The 21688-nt window shown below is 33.6% G+C and overlaps 1 protein-coding gene across 1 annotated transcript in view; it reads right to left on the reverse strand.

Annotated features, from left to right (window-relative positions):
• Positions 1 to 5807: 5807 nt before the first annotated feature.
• LOC135207696 (sodium-coupled monocarboxylate transporter 1-like) overlaps positions 5808 to 21688 on the reverse strand; it is a 157226-nt gene continuing 141345 nt past the window's right edge. The window contains exons 3-6 of the mRNA XM_064239527.1: positions 10662 to 10780; positions 9096 to 9250; positions 7955 to 8175; positions 5808 to 6012 (exon numbers count right to left, since the gene is read on the reverse strand). Of these exons, the coding sequence (XP_064095597.1) occupies positions 5877 to 6012; positions 7955 to 8175; positions 9096 to 9250; positions 10662 to 10780 (631 nt within the window). The 3' untranslated portion in view covers positions 5808 to 5876. The remainder of the gene's footprint in view (positions 6013 to 7954; positions 8176 to 9095; positions 9251 to 10661; positions 10781 to 21688) is intronic.

Here is a 21688-nt window from a genome sequence, read left to right on the forward strand (position 1 = left end):
ATGACATGCGAGAAGGTCGAAACGTCGCGGTAAGCCAGCTACACTAGCAATAATACCAGATAAGCACCAGAGACGACCCTGGCCCGACATTGACCTCACTTATGGAAAAGTACCTAAACCGACGACAAGCCCTGCTCGACCTGGACCTGAGACCCGGTATTCCTGAATATCAATATACTAATAATACCAGTATTCTGAAGCAAAATCGTATTTTAAATAAGATATCACTTTCTGTATTATTTAGATTGCTCCCAATATGAATATTGGCTAATTATTAGGAATTATCGCTGAGCCAGAGAGGCGAGTAATAAGAAAAATAGAAAAGATAATATATGAGATTAATTAGCTGAATTCTGCAGTTTTATTAAACAGAATTCGTTTAAAAGAGGGTCTTCCTCCCAAATATTAGTATTATCAATATCATTCGCTGAGGTATTCTATAACAGTTCAGGTACACTGATAAATGTTATTTATTACTTATTACGAATAATTCGTTTTTGTGTGTATATGTGTATGCATGTCTTAGTTGAGTCAGGAGAAATAGGTCATTCCTGCCTCTAAAGCTGAGTGAAGCCTACCTGGAATTCCACCATCCGTTTCGCTCCTTCGCATAATAGTGAAAGGGACTCGGCGATGACTAGAACACGTCCTCCGCACAAGCCATGATAATCCTGCTTAGCTTTCAGCATTCATATCTTTCAGCTGTTTAGAATGTCAGTTTGACTCCCGATTATCAGTAGGCCATACACAAGAATTGTTTTCCGACTTATTTTCACAAATGGTCAAAGCTGTTCATTTAATTCTAGTCCCTCCTTCGAGCTCTCCCTTCGTCTTTCTGTCTCTCAAAAAAAAAAAAAACAAAAAAAAAAAAAAAAAATCAAGAACTCTTCGTAGGTCATGACCAGAAAACATAATTGACTGGTTATGGAAACCAGACATATATCAAGCATTATATCGCCCCTATAATTTATATTTCAAAAAAAATTTTATACTCGAAATTTAGGAGAAATTCAACTCTGAGGACGAATAAAAACCTAAGAGCTAACCTAATATGTTTATTATTATAGTTTTTCTGTCACAGTCATCCTATTCGACTAGTTGGTTATTATAGAGTTGGGTTCCAGGTTGTATCCTGCTTCCTTCACTTTTACTATGTTCGCTGGAACCAGGAGCACACTATTCTGCATGAGTCCTAGAGCTACTTCAGCATCTAATATTCAGGTTCCTTTTCAGGCATCTTGAGATCGTGCCTATTGCCTTATGATTATGGGTAAGATTTCTACTGGCATATCCCATATCCTTCTTATTTCTATTTTCAGGTCTTGATACTTATCAATGTTTGCTCTTTCTTTCTCATATGCTTTTGTGTCACATGATATTAGGAATCGATGAATTATACTTTCTTCTTATTTTTGTCAATCTAGTCTATTTGCACGTATCACCCTATCTGTTCTGATACCATTGTCCCATAAGATCTTTGTCTAAGCGTTTTCTATCAATCCCTCTGGTTTATGCTCGTATTACTTATTACTGCAAGGTACCTGGTGTGTCTTGCACAGGCTTCAGTGGAGGGCTTTTATTATTATTATTATTATTATTATTATTATATTATTATTATTTTTATTAAAAGTAATGGCTACTTCAGCAGCGTTACACTTGTAGAGATTCTTCTCTATTTTGCGAATAGCGGCTTTTTCCGTGCTACTTAAACAGGCTAGTAGAGCGCCCATAGAGGTCATGGTCAAATACAGGGTCAAAATATATGTATATATTTGAATTTTACAGATAAACTATGATACCATAGTCATTAATGATTCTCTCTCTCTCTCTCTCTCTCTCTCTCTCTCTCTCTCTCTCTCTCTCTCTCTCTCTCTCTTCTTAGTTAGCTTTCGTCTGGAGCTGCCAGTACTCTCGGGCTGGGAAGCTGAGGGTTGGGGGGACTGATCTTGGTGCGGTGTCCGTCCTCCTTATATCTGGTTGACAGCAGGGGGGTCTGCCCCATGCTTGTCTCCTATTGGCTACTGGCGGTGAGTCTTCCTTTTCATTGGTTGCCTGAGCCAGGTCTCAAGCCACTTTCTTCGAGCCGATGGTCGCGTTGCAGCATATCGTTCAGTAGGAGACAAGCATGGGGCAGACCCCCTGCTGTCAACCACAGATATAAGGAGGACGGACACCGCACCAAGATCGGTCTACCCTCAGCTTCCCAGCCCGAGGATATCTGGCAGCTCCAGACGAAAGCTCGCTTTAAGAAAGAGAGAGAGAGAGAGAGAGAGAGAGAGAGAGAGAGAGAGAGAGAGAGAGAGAGAGAGAGAATCGTTAATGACTTTGATGATTATGGTATCATAGTTTATCTATAAAATTCAAATATATACATCTATTTTGACCCGGTATTTGACCATGACCTCTATAGGCGTTCTACTAGTAGCACGGAAAAAGCCGCTATTCGCAAAATAGAGAAGAATCTCTAAAAGTGTAACGCTGCTGAAGTAGCCATTACTTTTAATAAACTATGCTTGAGAGAGGGTCTGCTTTCTAATTACATTAATATTATTATTGTTGTTGTTGTTGTTCAAAATGTGTGTATACTCGAAACAAACGTGCAATGTCATAAACTTGCCTCGTCATTTTCGGTACAAAAGAACTATAAAATGCATTTGTTTATCAACAGCAGCTGTGAATTAGCCAGTAAAAATAGCAAGACCTAATAGCCAGAAAGAAAATAGATCACTCGGTAAAATGGTGTGGCATTTAGAGGGAAAACAAGAGAAATGCGACCACACAACACTGTTCAGACCTTCCCTTGGGAGAGGACCTCTTCAGTGGCATTTCGTGAAGCGGCGGCAGACACACACACACACATACACACAGTGTTAGAGACAGGAGGCGGTGTCACCTTTACTTTATCTTCTCGTCAGCAGCCAGAGGTGTTGTTGTTGAGCTGGGCAGCTGTTAAGTGAATTGTCGTAGATATCAGACGCGCCTTGTTTCTTTCTTGTATGAAACTGAGAGCTATATAAGGGAAAATAAACGGAAGTATGGCAAATAAAAAATGACAATTGTTGTACCCAGACACAGATACACATTTTCACACACAGACATACATACATATATATATATATATATATATATATATATATATATATATATATATATATATATATATATATATATATAAAGGAAGAGGTGTCCAATCAGACGCAAGTCATATAAACGCGTTTTATTAAGAAACGTCTCGTGTTGTCACCAACACAACAACATTCTGCAATTGAAATTCAGCATTAAAATAAACTTAAAAATTACAATAAAAATTAAAACATACCCCGAACGTCAAAATAGAGAATGAGAAGAAAACTACCTATTCATAAAGAAGGAAAGAGCTGAGTGACTAAAAACGGTAAGGTCTGCACACAACGTAAACCTCACGCGAGAGAGAGAGGAGATGACGAGGTGTTGGAGTTTAAACTACGTGACAGGTGCTTAATAAACAATGACTCAACGGTAGTTAGGAGGGTAGTTTGCTTTGTAGTACCAATAATAGAGAAATATTTCTTATCGATGGTGATTTTACAAATTTTTGCGTGCGTTCTTATATTAGAGAACTTGGGATTAGAGATTTTGGACCCAGTTTTGTAACTTAATCCCAAATGGCTATAATTCAGTTTAATTTATAAGTTTATTTTAATGTTGAATTTCAATTGCAGACTGATGTGTTGGTGACAACATGAAACGTTTCTTAATAAAACGCTTTTATATGACTGGCGTCTGATTGGACACCTTTTCCTTTATACGTATGGTTTTCCTGATATATATATATATATATATATATATAATATATATATATATATATATATATATATATATTATATATATTATATATAATATATATATATATATATCATATATATATATATATATATATATATATATATATATATATATATATATATATATATATATAAACCATCCACTGTCCGTCCTGATTACGTTCCCGTCCCACTGGGCGGTGGTTCGATCCCCATGGAGGGGACCGAAATTATTATCAACTAAAAATTCCCCTTCGGTGCATATATTAAAATATATAAATTCCGAGGTAGAGCGAATTAGATATTGAAGGACATTTGTAGCTCGAATGATATATATGAATCACGGTCATGTGATAATTATTTCTATATATATATATATATATATATATATATATATTATATATATATATATATATATATATATATATATATATATATATATATATATATATATATATATATATATATATATATAGTAATTTAAAAGGTTTAGCAAATCCGTAACATTTGAACGCAAAATGTTTCATCAGTGAACCAAATAATCGCTGAAAGGTAACATTGCATTTCCATAAAATTATATAAGCAAAGTAACTATCTAGTTTAATGAGATCATAAGTACTATCTGGAAGTTAATTAAAAAAAAAACAATAAAAAAGCAAATTCAATGGTATTTGTTTTAACAGTTTTTTTTACAATACTGATAAAATAAATGATACTGAATTTGTAAGGCCTGAGTAATCTCAGCGAATGTTCCCTTTGAGCATCATACCACGTTAGATTTGTCCAATTAAGACTAAAGTGTATCAAGATTATTTTTCATAAGTGCATCCATTAAAACAATTGTGTCCCACTAATCTAAATTATCTATTTTTCACTACATTTATAAGTTTCCGCGCTCGGCTGCCAATCCGGTGGCCCGAAGTTCGATTCTCGGCTTGGCCAACGTGGAATCAGAGGAATTTATTTCCGGTGATAGAAATACATTTCTCGATATAATGTGGTTGGTTCGCATCCCACAATAAGCTGTAGGTTGGTTCTTAGCCACGTAAAAATATCTAATCCTTCGGGCCAGCCCTAGGAGAGCTGTTAATCAGCTCCATGGTCTGGTGAAACTAAGATATACTTAACTTTAACTTTCAGTATATTTATTAGTAATGCAGGTATAAAAATGGGAAAAACCACTAATACATAAATATACAGTTGCAAATTCCATAATGTTATCGTATGTTTACTGATCAGAAAGCGCCCCACGAAACACAACAAACAAGAAACTTTTTTATATTTGTGAAAGTGAAGATCTTTAATAATAGATGTATGAAATAGTTCAGAGTCCACTTCTGACCATCGCTTTAGTGAAGCCAGCCGTATTACTTTGGGCACTTTCCTTGTCTGCAGAAAAAGAATCATCGAAGAAGCCCCAGAGGCGTTTGTACAGTTTCAAACACCTGGGATGAATCAGTCGAACGTCGACGACAGAGGGATTCATGGACCTAGAATAAATAAAGGAAACATAATTTTACTTAATAGCAAGGTTACATTAATCTGGTTTATGGCGGCCTATAACGTGGTATAGCGTTAAAAAGAGACGATCTGCATAAAAATTGGAAATCGATCGTCACTAGCCATTATTGAGAAAAGTTACAAAGAAATTTACAAACATCTTTAGAGATAAGGATAAACTTACAATGCTACTTGACTCCAAATCATCTCTTTTGATTTCTATATCTTTATTTGGTTATTCATACCATCTGTATATGACGTTCTTATATAGTCAAATATTGCCAAAATAGGGAACTTCCTCAGAAACCAAGAAACCTTTTCGGCTTTTCCATATCTCTGATTCTACGTACAACAACAACAACAACAACAACAACAACAACAACAACAATAATAATAATAATAATAATAATAATAATAATAATAATAATAATAATAATAATAATAATATGGAAACCACCAGATATTCTTTACTATAAAGATCGAGTTTTTTTTTTCTCGAAAAAAGAATTTTCAACATTGACTATTGAGTCATGCAATTAGTAAACGTTCGTGGGTTATATTTCTCATGTTCAATTATTCTATATTAGATATAATAACAGTGAACCCACCTGTCAGGACTGAGATGAAGGACGCCACTATGTAGTATACAAATATTGCAATGACCCCTGTATAGCAAAAACTCAAATCATAGATACTTTTCTCCATTTGTCTGCAAATATGGTACAGGAAGATAATTATTATACACATACACGGAAACAGATTTATATAATATATATATATATTTATATATATATATTATATTATAGTATATATAGTATTAATACATATAGATGATATATACATATATATATTATATATATATAATATATATATGTTATATATCTTAATATAATATAGATATATATTATATATATTATATATATATTATATATATATAATAGGTTATACATGCACAACGCACACTACACACCACACACACACCACGGACATATATATTAGTATAATATATATATATTATATATATATTATATATTAGATATATATATATATATATATATATATCTATATATATATATATCATATTATATATATATAATATATATTATATATATATTATATATATAATTATATTATAATATATATATATTATAATTATATAGATATTATGTAATTATATCTATGTAAAGATTATATATATATATATATATATATATATAATATATAATATATATTATATATATTTATTAATAATATATATTCTATATAGTAATATATATATATAGATATATAATTATAATATTATATATATATATATATATATATATATATATATATATATCCACATGCCACAAGACGCACACCCACACACACACCACAACACACACATATATAGATATATTATATTATAATATATATATATATAGATATATATATTATATATTATATTATAATTATACTAATATATAAAGATAAAATGCCACGAAGGAAAAATAAACGAAGGAGTCTGCGAGATCTTTCGGCTGAAAAGCCCTTTACTGAAGCAGCTGCTTCAGTAAAGGGCTTTTCAGCGAAAGATCTCGCAGACTCCTTCGTTTATTTTTCCTTTGCAGTAGCTGCTTCAGTAAAGGGCTTTTCAGCCGAAAGATCTCGCAGACTCCTTCGTTTATTTTTCCTTGCAAGTAGCTGCTTCAGTAAAGGGCTTTTCAGCGAAAGATCTCGCAGACTCCTCGTTTATTTTCCTAGTAGCTGCTTCAGTAAAGGGCTTTTCAGCCGAAAGATCTCACAGACTCCTTCGTTTATTTTTACCTTCGTGGCATTTATCTTTATTTATGGATTTATCACGTTCCTAACTTTCTGTTATACATATATATATTATATATATATATATATATATATATATATATATATATATATATATATGTATATATATATATATATACACACACACTTACACACAAAAGGCATAAAGCATGAAATCTTCAGTATCCAAATCGATCTACCTCAGATATTGATAAAGGGAAATTATAATTGATTGGTGGACTTGGACTTGAAGGGCATCGGAGTGTCACTATTCATCTCATCAACCTCAAAAACTATAGAGGTGACAATGGTATCTCTAATTTTTACATTTTATTCTTCACCACTTCTCACTATTTCCCCGCCTGTTCCTATTGGGGATGAACTTGGTCTGAAAGGGTATAGGGGAGAGTCATTATTTATCTCAGCAACCTATAAAACGATGGATTGGACAAATATCTATCATTTTCGGTTATTTCTATGTCACCCCCTTCCCACCTACACCCACTTTGGTGCCAGTGATGTCTCATCCATAATATTATTTTCCAGATTGATAGTAAGTCAAATGTATATTAAGATGTACATTTATTTATATATATATATCTATATATATATATATATATATATATATATATATATATATATATATATATATATATATATATACTATATGTGTGTGTGTGTGTGTGTGTGTGTGTGTGTGTGTGTGTGTGTGTGTGTGTTGTAGGTATTTAATTATGTGATAATATGACAGAGCTTTTTACGTATTGAATGTACAACATATGATTGATATAAAAATAATAAAGTAAAAATAACATCACAATCGAAGTTTCAACAAACACTTTGTCACTTACTCTTCATGTGGTTCGTCTTCAGGCATTTTTGTTGAATATGACAGATTTTCTGTTGTGTAATCAATTAAAAGATTTGAAGTCGAATTTAAATGGTATAGATTTTTTGGGCAACCTTCTATTGACAATGGAAGCATCTCTGGTTTTTCAAAACCAGTTATGAATTGTCCAACTAGCAGCCACATGTTGAAGGATAATGTCGTAATAAACCCTGCATATGCACCCTGAAATGATGTCAGAAAAATTACAAGATTAGGACATGAGAGGGGATGCCAGAGAAACTGACTTAGTTGTAACGAAGAAATTATTCAGTTTATAACTAGCGCTGGTCGATCAGTGCTATCTCAGCAGTGCTCTCATACCCTGAGATATCTGAGAAAGGGTAAGCGGATTACTTGTTATCTGGTAGACACAGAAAAGTTAAACCTTAAAGAAATAGCTCGAAAGATTGATAAGAGGAAAGCTATTAGGTAATAGTTATCTTTTGGAAAAATTAAGTACACAAGCTCGTTCCACAGTCAACTTGCAGGTATTGAATAGGATATACAGAACTTTTTGTGGGGAGTGCAAAAGCTGATTTCTGTGTTGATGGAAATAAAAATGAGAGAGAGAGAGAGAGAGAGAGAGAGAGAGAGAGAGAGAATAACATTACTCCTACTGTACAACTCTTATCATTCTTCTGAAACAAATGTTAAAGTAACTATGGGTTTTCTACTTTATCCTCTTAAAGATTAAAGAAAGACTGAATAGCATGTTATGCATTCTTTGTTGACAGATCATGCGGGAATTTTTATTAAGACATGGCCAATAATATAATTCAACCTTTATATGATCGTAGGTAATAAGTTGGAAGCAAAAACGAGGAATGCGTGATTGAAGATTGTGTTTCCGAATTTCTGATCAACAAAAGTTACCGTTATTTTTTTCTTTATTAAGCAGCTAATATCCGTTATATTTACACTGGAAGTTTCTTGGATTTATTTTATTTGTGAAAAGAGGAAATATATAAAATACATGTATATTTAAATGACAACTACTTCTGCATTATTTTATAGCTTATAAAATCAACAGAAACCTTTAGCTAATGAAGATAATATAGGATATAGCTACTACATGACAATTTCTCATGATGGAAACCACTGACCTTTGTATTAACCCATGGGGCAAACATGCCAGCAATGAAAATGCCAATCATAGACCCACCAAGGGCGTTCAAGAAGCTGTTTGTCACCGCTACGATGCTTCCCAGCTGCTTCACAAGCATCGCAAAGCCGATGGCTGACACTCCAATCACAGCAGCTGAAAAATGAGAAAGTTCAGATAATCAGATATTCTCTACCTTCTCCGGTATTTCCAGAATGATTAAACCCACCTCATTTCGAAATGGGACCGTCATCTTTTATTGGGAGAAACTTTTCGGAGTTTTAAAGATGCATTCTCTGCCCTATCGGGTATTAAAAGAAAAAAAAAATGTTTTAGAGAGCGGTTTAGCATAAGAAACGTTTAACCTGTCTCTTTTCACTAATAAGGGGTAAAAAGTGGGCTGCATTTATAGAACCTGGTATTTTCTTCCCTCCTCAAAATTTCGAAAATCACTGCAAGGGAGAACTGGGGGAAGTTTCCTGACTCTAGCATTTCCCTGCCTCTTTGGTGTTTCAAGGGCCATTTAGCCTTCCTTTTTCTAGAGACATTTTCCAACAAGTAAGAAGTGATATGAGGAAGGCTTCCTGGGTCTGGTATTCGATACCATCATTAGGATTTCCTGAAGCAGTTCTGATAGGTAATGTCACCGTTTAAGTTGTGAAATTTAAAAGAGGGAGGGGGCGGGGTTACTTTAGAGAATAAGACTTTTTCTAATTTCTTTTTTCAATGTATTTTTTAAAGTTGCATCTGCCATCATTTGCTGAAGAAAATAAGAAGGAGGTTTACAGAATCTTTGAAGGGGCAAAGGTGTGGGAGCTTTACGGAGTCTGGTAACATCTATCCATAACAGGATTTCCAGAAGCATTCAACCCACTCCTATTCCCAAGGAGAGAATCATCCTTTAAAGGAAAAGGCGAAGACGGTTTACAATATACAATATTCTGTACCCTTAAACGTCTTTTCAGAACATTTTAACTTCTTTAACAGATAAAACTATTATCCTTAATAAAGGGGTGAGAGATGACATTTAAGAAGCTGGTATATTCTATCCTCTGAGTATTTCCAGAACCATTTAATCTACTTCTTTTCCAGAGACGACCGTCATGAACGAGGAACTGGGAGATTGATGGATTTTGGGTATTCCTTAGCCTCCTCAGTATTTTCAGAATATTTTTTTTTTATCTTTACTAGAGGCGGCTGTCAATTATTTAAGGGAAATTTAGTTGATGGGGTATTTTCTTACGTATTCCACATTTCCAGAACCATTTATCATGCCACATCTCATAAAGCGAATATCGCTATTTATGGGATAAAGCTCGTTCATGATATGGCATTTTTTAGCAGCCTTACCCGGCACAACCTCTCACAATCTCATTCTTTCAAAATGCAAGTTCATTGCACCTTGCATTATTCCTAACGTTAATTTCATTAATGATGTCATTATTTTTGAAAAACAAAAAAAACATAATTACACATAATTAGTTTAATGGATTAAATATAAAAAAAAAATTAATACTGGAGATATTTTCGAACAATAAGCTTTTAGCAATATTCAGAAAATACTTACAGAGGAATTTAAGCATCCTGGTCGCCGCCATATCCGAATATCCTTTGAAGAAGTTCATTTCACTCAACAAATCCTGCCAGATCAGAGATGCTGAGGAATTCGCGTACGATGACACAGAGCTGATAAGGAAGAGCATTAGCTTTTCATTTGTTCCTTCTCTCAAATTTTTCATCATATTAAAATGAAACTTCACGAGGAAATGGGATAATACAGCATTTTGATTGTGAGTGAAATAGATAGTAACAAAGAAGAAATACTGTGATACCTTTTAAATTTAATCTAATATTTTTTGTCATGTTCAACCACACTGCATGTGACATTAAAACAAAGATTAAAAGTGGACGGACTATCAGAACAGTTTGATAGTCAAGAACAGATTAATTCTACACCATACAGCTTAACTCACGTTTGTATATTGCATATTCATTAAAAGCAAAGGCCACTATAGTTTTTGTATTTAACCAATTTCTAAAGAGTAAAAATTACATATTTTTGTATAATTTGTCGCATTTTTACTCTATGCCTACAATTGAATTTTAGGAAAACTACAAAATAATGCGAATGTCAGGAATTCTATAGCAAATGTATATATATATATATATATATATATATATATATATATATATATATATATATATATATATATATGTATATATATATATATATATATATATATATATATATATATATATATATATATATATATATATATATATATATATATATATATATATATATATATATACATATATATATATATATATATATAGTATATATATATATATATATATATATATATATATATATATATATGTATATAGATATATATATATATATATATATATATATATATATATATATATATATATATCATATATATATATATATATATGCATATATATATATATATATATATATATATTATATATATATATATATGTATATATATATATATATATATATATATATATATATATATATATATATCATAAATATATATATATATATATATATATATATATATATATATATATATATATATATATATATATATATATACATATATATACATATATATATATATATATATATATATATATATATATATATATATATATATATATATATATATATATATATATCATATACATGAATGGTACAAATACTAGGAGAACCTCATTAAAACTGGATGGTAACTAGCGGAGTTATTTATTCAAAAACGTTACAAGCTTTCAAGGACAACCAGTCCTCATTATCAAGTATCAAAATGATAATGAGAACTAGTAGTCCTTGAAAGCTTGTAATCTTAATAAATAAATAACTCCACTAGTTACCATTCAGTTCTAACGAATATATATATATATATATATATATATATCTATATATATATATATATATATATAATAGATATATATATATATTATATATATATGTGTGTGTGTGTGTGCGTGTGTGTGTGTGTATATATATAATATATATATATATATATATATATATATATATATATATATATATATATATATATGTGTGGTGTGTGTGTGTGTGTGTGTAATATATATATATATATATATACATATATATATATAATATATATATATAATATATATATATATATATATATATATATATATATATATAAATATATGGATGTATGTATGTATGTGTTTGTATTTGCACCCCATACACTTTTACACGCATTAAACAATTTCAACCAAACTTGGTATACATTCAACTTACCATCGGGGAAAGAATACTGTGGGGCTAAGGCATTACTGGCACCAAAGGGGGATCTGGAAAGGGTGGTTGGAAAGGCGTCAAAATAAAAATTAATGAAAACAAGAGATATTATTGTCTGAACCAGTGATTCTCAACCGCTGTGCCACGAGACATCCGAAAATAAGATTTCGGTTCCACGTGAATAGTAAGACTTACATTTTTTTTATATATATATGATAACAGGCTACTTTAAAGAAATTAACTTAACTTGGAGGTCTTGTGTCGGCATTTGCACTGACTGAGCCCCATGTGTGTAAGGCTGTCTCAAAGGATTTGTATCCCTCCTCGAAAAAGAAAGCTCAGATCTTATTCATAATCAATGCTTTCTACACAGAAGTTCTCGTTTCAAAAATATCACAGGAAGATTTACAACAAGCGTGCACCAGGGAGTTGAAAGAGTCAATTATATTAAAAGTAGGGCCTTGCGTCAAGATTATTAGAACAACTACGCAAAGAAATGGAGTCACAGCATGTTAAATTACTTTTGCATACGAAAGTTCGATGGCGGTGGAAAGTTAAAGTGTTAATTCGCGTTCACGAATTATACAAGGAATTGTTTGCATATTTTGACCGAAAAAAGAGACATTCATCATTTCCGTTACAAACCTCTACTTCTTATTTATGTGAATTAGGATTCTCAACCATAAATAACATCAAACTGAAGAAGAAATGAGGTTCTGCTTATCGCACATTCAACCAAATATTGAAGAAGTCGCAAAACACACCAGACACAGGCTTCGCACTTGACTGAATAGAAATATTGAAATAAAGTTGTGGTTCCATCTCATAATATTTAGATGTATATAATTTTTAAATTTGGACAAGTTTGCTATGTTATTCTTATGAGATCTTAGGTGTGCCGTTGGTAAAAAAAAAGTTTGAGAAACACTTGTCTAATCCATAGTTTTTGAGGTTGCTGAGATAAACAATGACACTCCTGGTTCCCTATAATTCCATGTTCAGCCCCAATAGAGAAGGGTTTGAAAAGGGATGGGAAGGGTGATGTAAAAAAAAAGCAAGAAAAACTGATACGAGAGTAGAACCCATAGTTTTCGAGGTTGCTGAGATGAATAATGACCCTCCCAATGTCCTTCAAGTCCACGTGCAGCCCTAGGGAGGGGGGTTGAAAAGGGGTGGGAAGGGGATGACATATGAAAATAACCAAAAACAAAAGATATTACTTTCTGATCCATAGTTTTTGAGGTTGCTGATATGGATAGTGACACTCCTGTTGCCCTTCCAGTCCAAGTTTAACCCAATAGGAAGAGGTGTGTGAATTGTTAGGAAGAGGGTGACATGTAAATATAACCAAAACAACAGATATTAGTGTCTAATCCATAGCTTTCAAGGACACTGAGATGAATGTTGATGCTTCAGATGGCCTTGAATTCTTTGTTCAGCCCTGATAGGAAGAGGAGGAGATGAGAAGGGGTGTGAAGGGGCAACAAAAATAACAAATATTAGTTTCTAATCTGTAGTTTTTTGAGGTCTCTGAGATGAGTAGTGACAATTCCGTTGCCTGTCAAGTCCAACTTTAGCCCCCGGTAATAAAGGGGTTTGTTTGAACCCTTACTACTGAGTGAAGGGGGTGGGAAGGGGTTGACATATAAAAATAACAGAAAATGACAGATATTCTTATGAGATCTTAGGTGTGCGTTGGTGAAAAAAAGTTGAGAAAACACTGTCTAATCCACATGTTTTTGAGGTTGCTGACATGCATAGTGACACTCCCAATGGCCTTCAAATCCAAGTTCAGGCCCAATAGAAAGGAAGGGGGAGGTGAAAAGGAGTGGAATGAGATGATATATAAAAATAACTAAAAACAACAAATGTTAATGTCTAATTTATAGTTTTCAAGTTCACTGGGATGAATAGTAACACTTCCGGTGCCATTTAAGTCCAAGTTTAGAAAGGGGGTGAGGAGCGGGTGGTAAGGTGGTTACATCTGTAAATAACCAAAAACTACAGATATTAATTTCTAATCCATAGCTTTTGAGATTGCTGAGATGAATAGTGACACTCCCAATGCTTCAACTGAAGCAACAATCTTAACAGGAGAGAGAGAGAGAGAGAGAGAGAGAGAGAGAGAGAGAGAGAGAGAGAGAGAGAAAGTTGAGGGGGTTTGGGAGGACAGAGAGAGTTTCATCAGTTGTCATTAGGAGTTTTGTGGGCAGCTCTGGGGAGGTCAGCTAGTATATATATATAAAACTCAATTTTTGCCTGCTTCATTTGTCTGTTTGTTCGTTATGCACACCCAGGCTATGAAAGCTAGGGCTGCTAAATTGTTACCATAGACTCCCATCTCCCATGGGAAGGTTTTAGGCAAATTCCAAAATTCGAGAGCCATTTCTAATGAGGTCATAACTTCCCTTTTCCATACCCCCTAATTACTTACAACTTTCGGAGCTGAAAGTTAGTACTACCAAATTTCTACCATAGACTCTCCTCCCCCAATGAAAGTTTTAATCAAAATCAGAAATTCAAGAGCCATTTAAAGGGGAGGGGGCATAACCATTTTTTTTTGTCCCCCTCATTTATTACAACGTTCAGAGTTGAAAAGCTAGGCTACCAAATTTTACCCTCCAGATTACCCCTCCCACCTAAGAACGGGGTGAGTCATAACCACTCTTTTTCACACACCCTCATCTTTTTTACGACTTTCGAAGGTGACATCTATATTTGTACAAGTGTGTCTATAGGTACAAATAGGCTTCCACAATATGGGGCCCATATGGCACCCTCAGTAGTAAGGGGGGCAACACCCCAATGAGAATGGGGGCACGAGGGTTTCCCACAATATTAATGGGCAGAAATGCCTACGCTCTTCTGATTTGCCGATCAGGGGAGAGGGGAGTCTTAACCCCAATCTTGATAGCAGGAGGCGCTGGCCCCCCTTTTGGAATTTGGGGCCAGAAGGTCAAGAAAAATCGTTATCATCGTTTGGGTAGCTTACTGCCGATGCCAAACAATGACTGTGTCGAAGAACACCAATATGTACAGTTATACTATTTCATGGGTGGTGGGAATGATGAAGTAAACCGACATTGTCACTAAACTCAGCTAGAAGAAGAAATTGAACTGCAGATAATTATCGATTTGCTAGACATATTCCATGAAGCTCATACATATGTTCGTTCCTATAATTATGCATTAGAGCGGAGGAAGAAATGCCCGATCAGTAGGTCATCATAAGAGCCAGTTGGTGAGCATGTATGTCGGTTCAAGTGCTACCAAACAAGTGAATGAAGTAGCTCTCATCTTGGTGGGGAAGAATGTGGGAAGCTTGACATAGGTTTGACTCACTGCCACAACAATCTCGAAAATATCAATGACACTTTAAGGTCTTACGACAAAGCTTACAATACCCAATTATGTTTCCTTATGGGTAGGATGTGTATAATTTTGAAATACAGCAAGTCATTCCCTGAACAGGTCAAGAGATAGCGAAGAAAGTTTCACGTATAGATTTCTATGCTTGTCACATTTTGTCCGTGATGGAGAATTTAATCAGATCTTGTGACTGAAAGAAGTACCCTATCAGTTCACGGTAGATATGTACACCAAAAAATTAGTTGTAATGGTTACTTTACATTCGTCTTAACCAAAAGACACCACGCACAGAACGATATATTCAACTTCAAGATGCGCTGAACAGAAAATGGTAATACTGAAAATATAAGCCAGCAAATCATTCTGCCTTCCAGCTTACTGGCTCGCCGAAATACAAGCATCAGTGCACACAGGATGCCATGACCTATGTACATAAGAACAACATGTTGCTTTTTCCTCAAAATCTGTTTTATCTGGAATTTGGACACATACGCACACAAATAACCAGGTCCCACACACGCATTACTCACATTGTTTGAATGTTGTCTTTTTAATCACCCTACCCAAAGCACCTAACTGAAAATATCTAAATATTATATCTAACTAGCCATATCGTTGTACATAATCCTATGGGCGTAGAATTTTGATACTTAGTACTTGCGTATCCCACTGCAAAAATCCTTTTCAGATTACATTAAGAGAGAGTTGAGAACCTTCACCCTTGTTCCCATAATCATTAAAGACCTCTGACTGACGAGGTGCTCAGAGCCTCACCTAAGCATGCCACTGTAGACGGCTGCAGCGAAGAGTCCGGCCATGCCGGGCACGTGGGAGATCTTGTGGACCACAAGTAGGGAAGAATCTGGTCGGTTTCGTATCCTTCCGGAGGTTAGCGGATCACAGTCGCTGTAGGCCCACGTAGGCCACGAGGCCAGAGAAGAGGAATGTCAGCCACAGGACGCATTGACCCACAAAGTAATAAGAACACAATCTGCAGTGAAAAGCATTCAACAATTACAAAAATGACAGAATTATCAAGATTTCTGAACGCAGCACCCTCAAGTAAGATGTTGGAAGATCTGCATTGTAATACATTAAAACTTAAAGTATTAACATTCATACTTCTATTAAAAACTAATTCATTATATATAAGTTTATATATACATAAATTCATATAATTACTTTAGTAAATTAAATTATTTATCACACAATACCACAGGTTAAAAATAAGAGACAGGGTGTATAGGCCTTGATCAATTTCGACTTTATTTCCAAGCCATCGACGAGGGACTGATACACCGTATCAGAATCACAATTATACAAGAGACAGAGACAGTACTAAAGAAACATGCACAGCTGTTTGAGCCTATAGATCCCCACTGACATGTCAAGGTAGGAGTGGCCTCAAAAACTCATTTCGGTAGAAATCCCCTTTCATTCTCAAAGGTCAATGCAGATAAACATACACATCATATGAGACCACAAATCCACACCTGACAAATGTCAGGCAGGAGGGACTGGTTAGCTTATTAGTACTGCTATGTTTATAAATAGGGTAATTTTTCCTTTTTTTCATACATCTCCACTGCTTCCCTAAAAAATTTTAGCGTTTTAAAAATTGCTTTGATAAGGTAGGATCAAGTTTACACAGGCCTATAGGAGATAGCATATCAACATTGAGATATTAAAAACTAAAACGAATTTTGAAGATCTATTGAGAAAAAAGGATCTTCAATATCGCTAGAGGGGAAAGATTCCCTACTTGAATATTGTTATGTCACTATGTGATGTGAGGAATAGCGGAATCTTAAATGTAAAAACAACAATGAAATGATATTGCTGATCGAAATAAGCCCTGGGACCGCCAACGCGAGTCATAAATGTGTCGGTAATTTATCAAACAACACCTGGATGGAAAATATGATCAGTGCCGTAGTGTACGGTTTAATTTTTTGCTTTAACAAACTGGAAGTATGAATAGTTTAAAAGATACGAAAAGTACTGTGCAATTTGGAAAAATATAGTGATTTATCTAGCAAAGAAGAGAGCATAGTTTTGGGAGTGATGTTATGGAAATATGAAAACAGTCAGACACCACAAACTTCCCCAAAAGATTTATGGTCGTCATCAATGAACTGCAAAAACAGACAAATAAGTTGTTCTTGTACTTCTAAACAGGACTAAGTATATAGAAAACTGAATAGTGCTTTGAGCAATAATAGCACACATAAAGAAATAAAAAATATAACCGTCTGAATAATGGTTTTAATAGGAAAGTGGAAAAGCTATTACAAGTAAACGAATCGAAAGCCTTCAATAATGTGTGTGATCTCCCCATCGCTACCTCCTATCATCAAATACCCAAAGATTAAAGAAAAAAACCGCTTACTTCCTGCAAGTCGCCACGTACCATAGTTGCGTCAGTCTTATCTATAAATAGCTAAACAAAACTCATGGTCTATCAAAACAAATTCCACTTTTATTACCAAACTTAACATACCAACAGAAAAAAAACGAATTGAAGAAGTTAGGCGCATGACAGTCCTTACTTCTAGCAGATAAGTAGTAAATGGAAAATTGAATCTCTCATCATATTAAATATCTGCCATGACCGAAGTCATGGCTATCTGTCAAAAAATTCCCTTATCACATGAGCATAATCAAATACATCTGAGGAAAAACAAAGGTTACTTCTTGTAGAAAATCATAAAAACAGCTGATACTTGTGGAAAAAAAATAAAAGGGTCCTTAGAGTATGAAACTAAAAGCAAACCAAAAGGTGGAAAACTCGTCTCCCAGTCACTTCACAGAATTATGGGCTTCAGACACTGCATATGGAAAATGTTCAATAAAACATGTGCAATGGAAATAATGAAAATGGTCCACCACCTTCACTCACAAACTATGCGCCTTCCCACAGGCAGCTGTTCCACAAACACAAGTTATTGCGAGAATCATATACCTATTTGCATGGTACCTTATTATATTCCCCTATCATGACTCTTTAGATACACCACTCATACTCACAAACACAATTGTTCTAGAAGCTTCTTTCTGTCACTCTATTGTGTCTTTTAAATCACATGACACAGAACCAGGCCAGCTTGCGCCCCAACTCCCCCCGCCCCCCTAACCAGCCATTCAGATTGTCTACGTGGTTTCTATGCTCCCTATAATATATACTAATTGTCCTGAAATAGCTGCCAAACTCAAATATTGTTCAATATGACTATTTTCGTATTATTTAAGATTTCAAATGCAACAGTTGCCAAATAGCCTTTTTTCCTGTTACAGTGACTTATACTATGTTGATAATGTATGTAAATTCCACACGGAACATTGGGGCTTATTTAGAATTTTATGGTTGTAATGTAACATTAAAAATGGCATAAAAATTTGTTTTAGTTTTTATTTATTTTACATTTGAACCTTGGTTTGTTGAGGGCTACCTTACCGAATACATGGCGCTGGTTGAACGAGAGTTTTGGAAATGTTTCTACACTGTTTTTCTGAAATTTGGGCACACATAACATTTCCTTACAGTTTTGAAACTATTGACAAATTTCGTTCTTATGAAACATATAATGGCCTTATTTTAAGGTATAATCGTTCTTTCTCATTAAATTAAGAGGTAAATATGAAGCATGATAGTTACCAGTTAGTGAATTTTGAACGAAAATTCTACGCAGTCATGTTGTATCACTTATGAACATGGCTGTACGAGTAAAACTGGTTGTGGATCTTATAGTACTAGTGAAGTAACAAGTGGATATTCTTAACCTAGTACCAGGTACGATTTCTAATGTTGATATAAGAAATAATGTGGACCTAATGCATAAATTAATAATGTACAGATTAACAGTGAATCCAGGCTTGCGAGTTTTGATGTGGAATCACTATTCACAGAGGTGGGTTCAACTAATATGCTGGAGTGTTTATATGAATTGATTAGGATCACACTGCTGGAAATCCAATTTCCTAGGAACACTCTAGTTGACCTGATTAGATTATGTGTAAAAGAATGTAAATTTTAAATTAATGGTGAATTTTACTCACAAAATTTTGTTATGGCAGTGGAAACCCTCTATCACCAGTGATAAGTAAATTATATATGGAATTTGTTGAAAACAAAACATTTAAAAATGTAATTCCTTTTGCCAAGTTAAACCAATTCGTACAGCTAAGCTCATAAGTGATACTACACGATTTCATAGGATTTCGTTCAAAATTCACAAATTGGGAACCTAACATGCTCCTTATTTATCTACTGTTTCAATGCAAGAATACAATTGTTGTATACAATAAGACCATAATATGTTTCATGCGAGTGAAATCTCTCACACATTTCAAAACAGTAAGAAAATTTCACATGTTCCACATTTACAAAATTTTCGTTCAACCATAGCCGGTGCATCTGACAAAAATAAATAAATAAATTTTAAAAAGTCATCTTCAAACATCAGTTTGAATGTTAGATAAAAACGAAATAAAAAAAATTGTCATAACATTAATATTGCTTGAAATGCAACCATAAAAATATGAAATAGTCCTATTTGATTATTTTTACACCTCAATGCTGAACAAATTTAAATAAGTAATACAGAAATAGAAAGTTGAGTGGGCTTGGCTGCACAACATGAACCACCTAGTGTAACACTGGTCAATAAGAGTAGTGACAATGGAGTTATTTTGAAACCATTTACTTTTTGTTTGTAGAAGAATATTCCGATTTTCGTTAAAATGAAATGGTTTAAGTTATATTTCTTAACCATTAAAAAAAATTTTGCTTACTAGCAAGTATTCGTCTATGCATTTATTCTTTTGTTAAAGCCAAGGTTTTTTCCTAGGCCTAGGTGTGTTAGATTTCTTTAATTACTAGAAATAATTACAACTCTTTGCAATCACATCTCTATTTTAACAATTTCTGGCCATGCACTTCAAGTTGCCTTATGATATATTTATACATCAAAAGGGAGCAGAAAGACTTTTAAAAAATTAATATTTCAATCCAATGGAAAAAAAAACATGTATTCCCAAACGCCTTGCCATTAATACTAAAATATATTTCGATTAATAGTCATCTTCTCCATCTAATTAAAATCATTGTCATCTTTTATTTCTCAAAGAACAGGTAATCTCTACCAATAAATACTTTAGTAACTAAGATTACATCTCAGAAGGTTTAGATTATTTTTTATGCCTATAAATCATTTTACAACATACAGGCAGCTTGAACACAGCCTAAAACTTCAACATTCAAAGAAAACTTGTTGTAATTCATATTCCTATTTTGAAAATGTTTGGTATGACTGTTTGAACTACTGTTACAATGCTTCAGCGGTAGTTATGTTGATCAACCTGAAGAGCATCTTAAGAACACTGTCATGGACTGCACTGCTGACCTTATCACAATGTAAAAAAAAATTCAAATCACACGTGACGAACTATACCAGTGCATAAAAGGAATCATATTTACATAAGCATTGAAAAAATAGTGCTATCTGGGAATTCATAAACTTGTTGACATGTATGACATTGTGAATGAATAAAAAAAAGTTTAAAACCACTTGTCAAGGTTATGTTGTTTCTGGGATTTTGGGCCGTACAAAAAGAATCATGTTGCCTCCGATTTGAGCACAGCTGTTCCATTAATTAAATTCACTGTAGAAGTCGTAAAATGATGGACGCTCACCCTTTTTGGATTGCTTCATACAGAGAAGTAGCATCTGTAAACAGTGGTTACAGAAATCTTGCTTATATTTCTTCCTATGCGCGTCTTTATTCCGGTCAAAGCAGCTTTCACATCTATAATTTTAAGAGCATTACGTATATGTAGCCCTGAATATATATAAAATGTATATATATAAGATTAGAAGCGACAAAAAAAAACCATACATCAAACCCAAAAAGAACCTTAAAAT

Source organism: Macrobrachium nipponense, chromosome 34 (assembly GCF_015104395.2).
Source record: "Macrobrachium nipponense isolate FS-2020 chromosome 34, ASM1510439v2, whole genome shotgun sequence".
Taxonomy (NCBI): Eukaryota; Metazoa; Arthropoda; class Malacostraca; order Decapoda; family Palaemonidae; genus Macrobrachium; species Macrobrachium nipponense.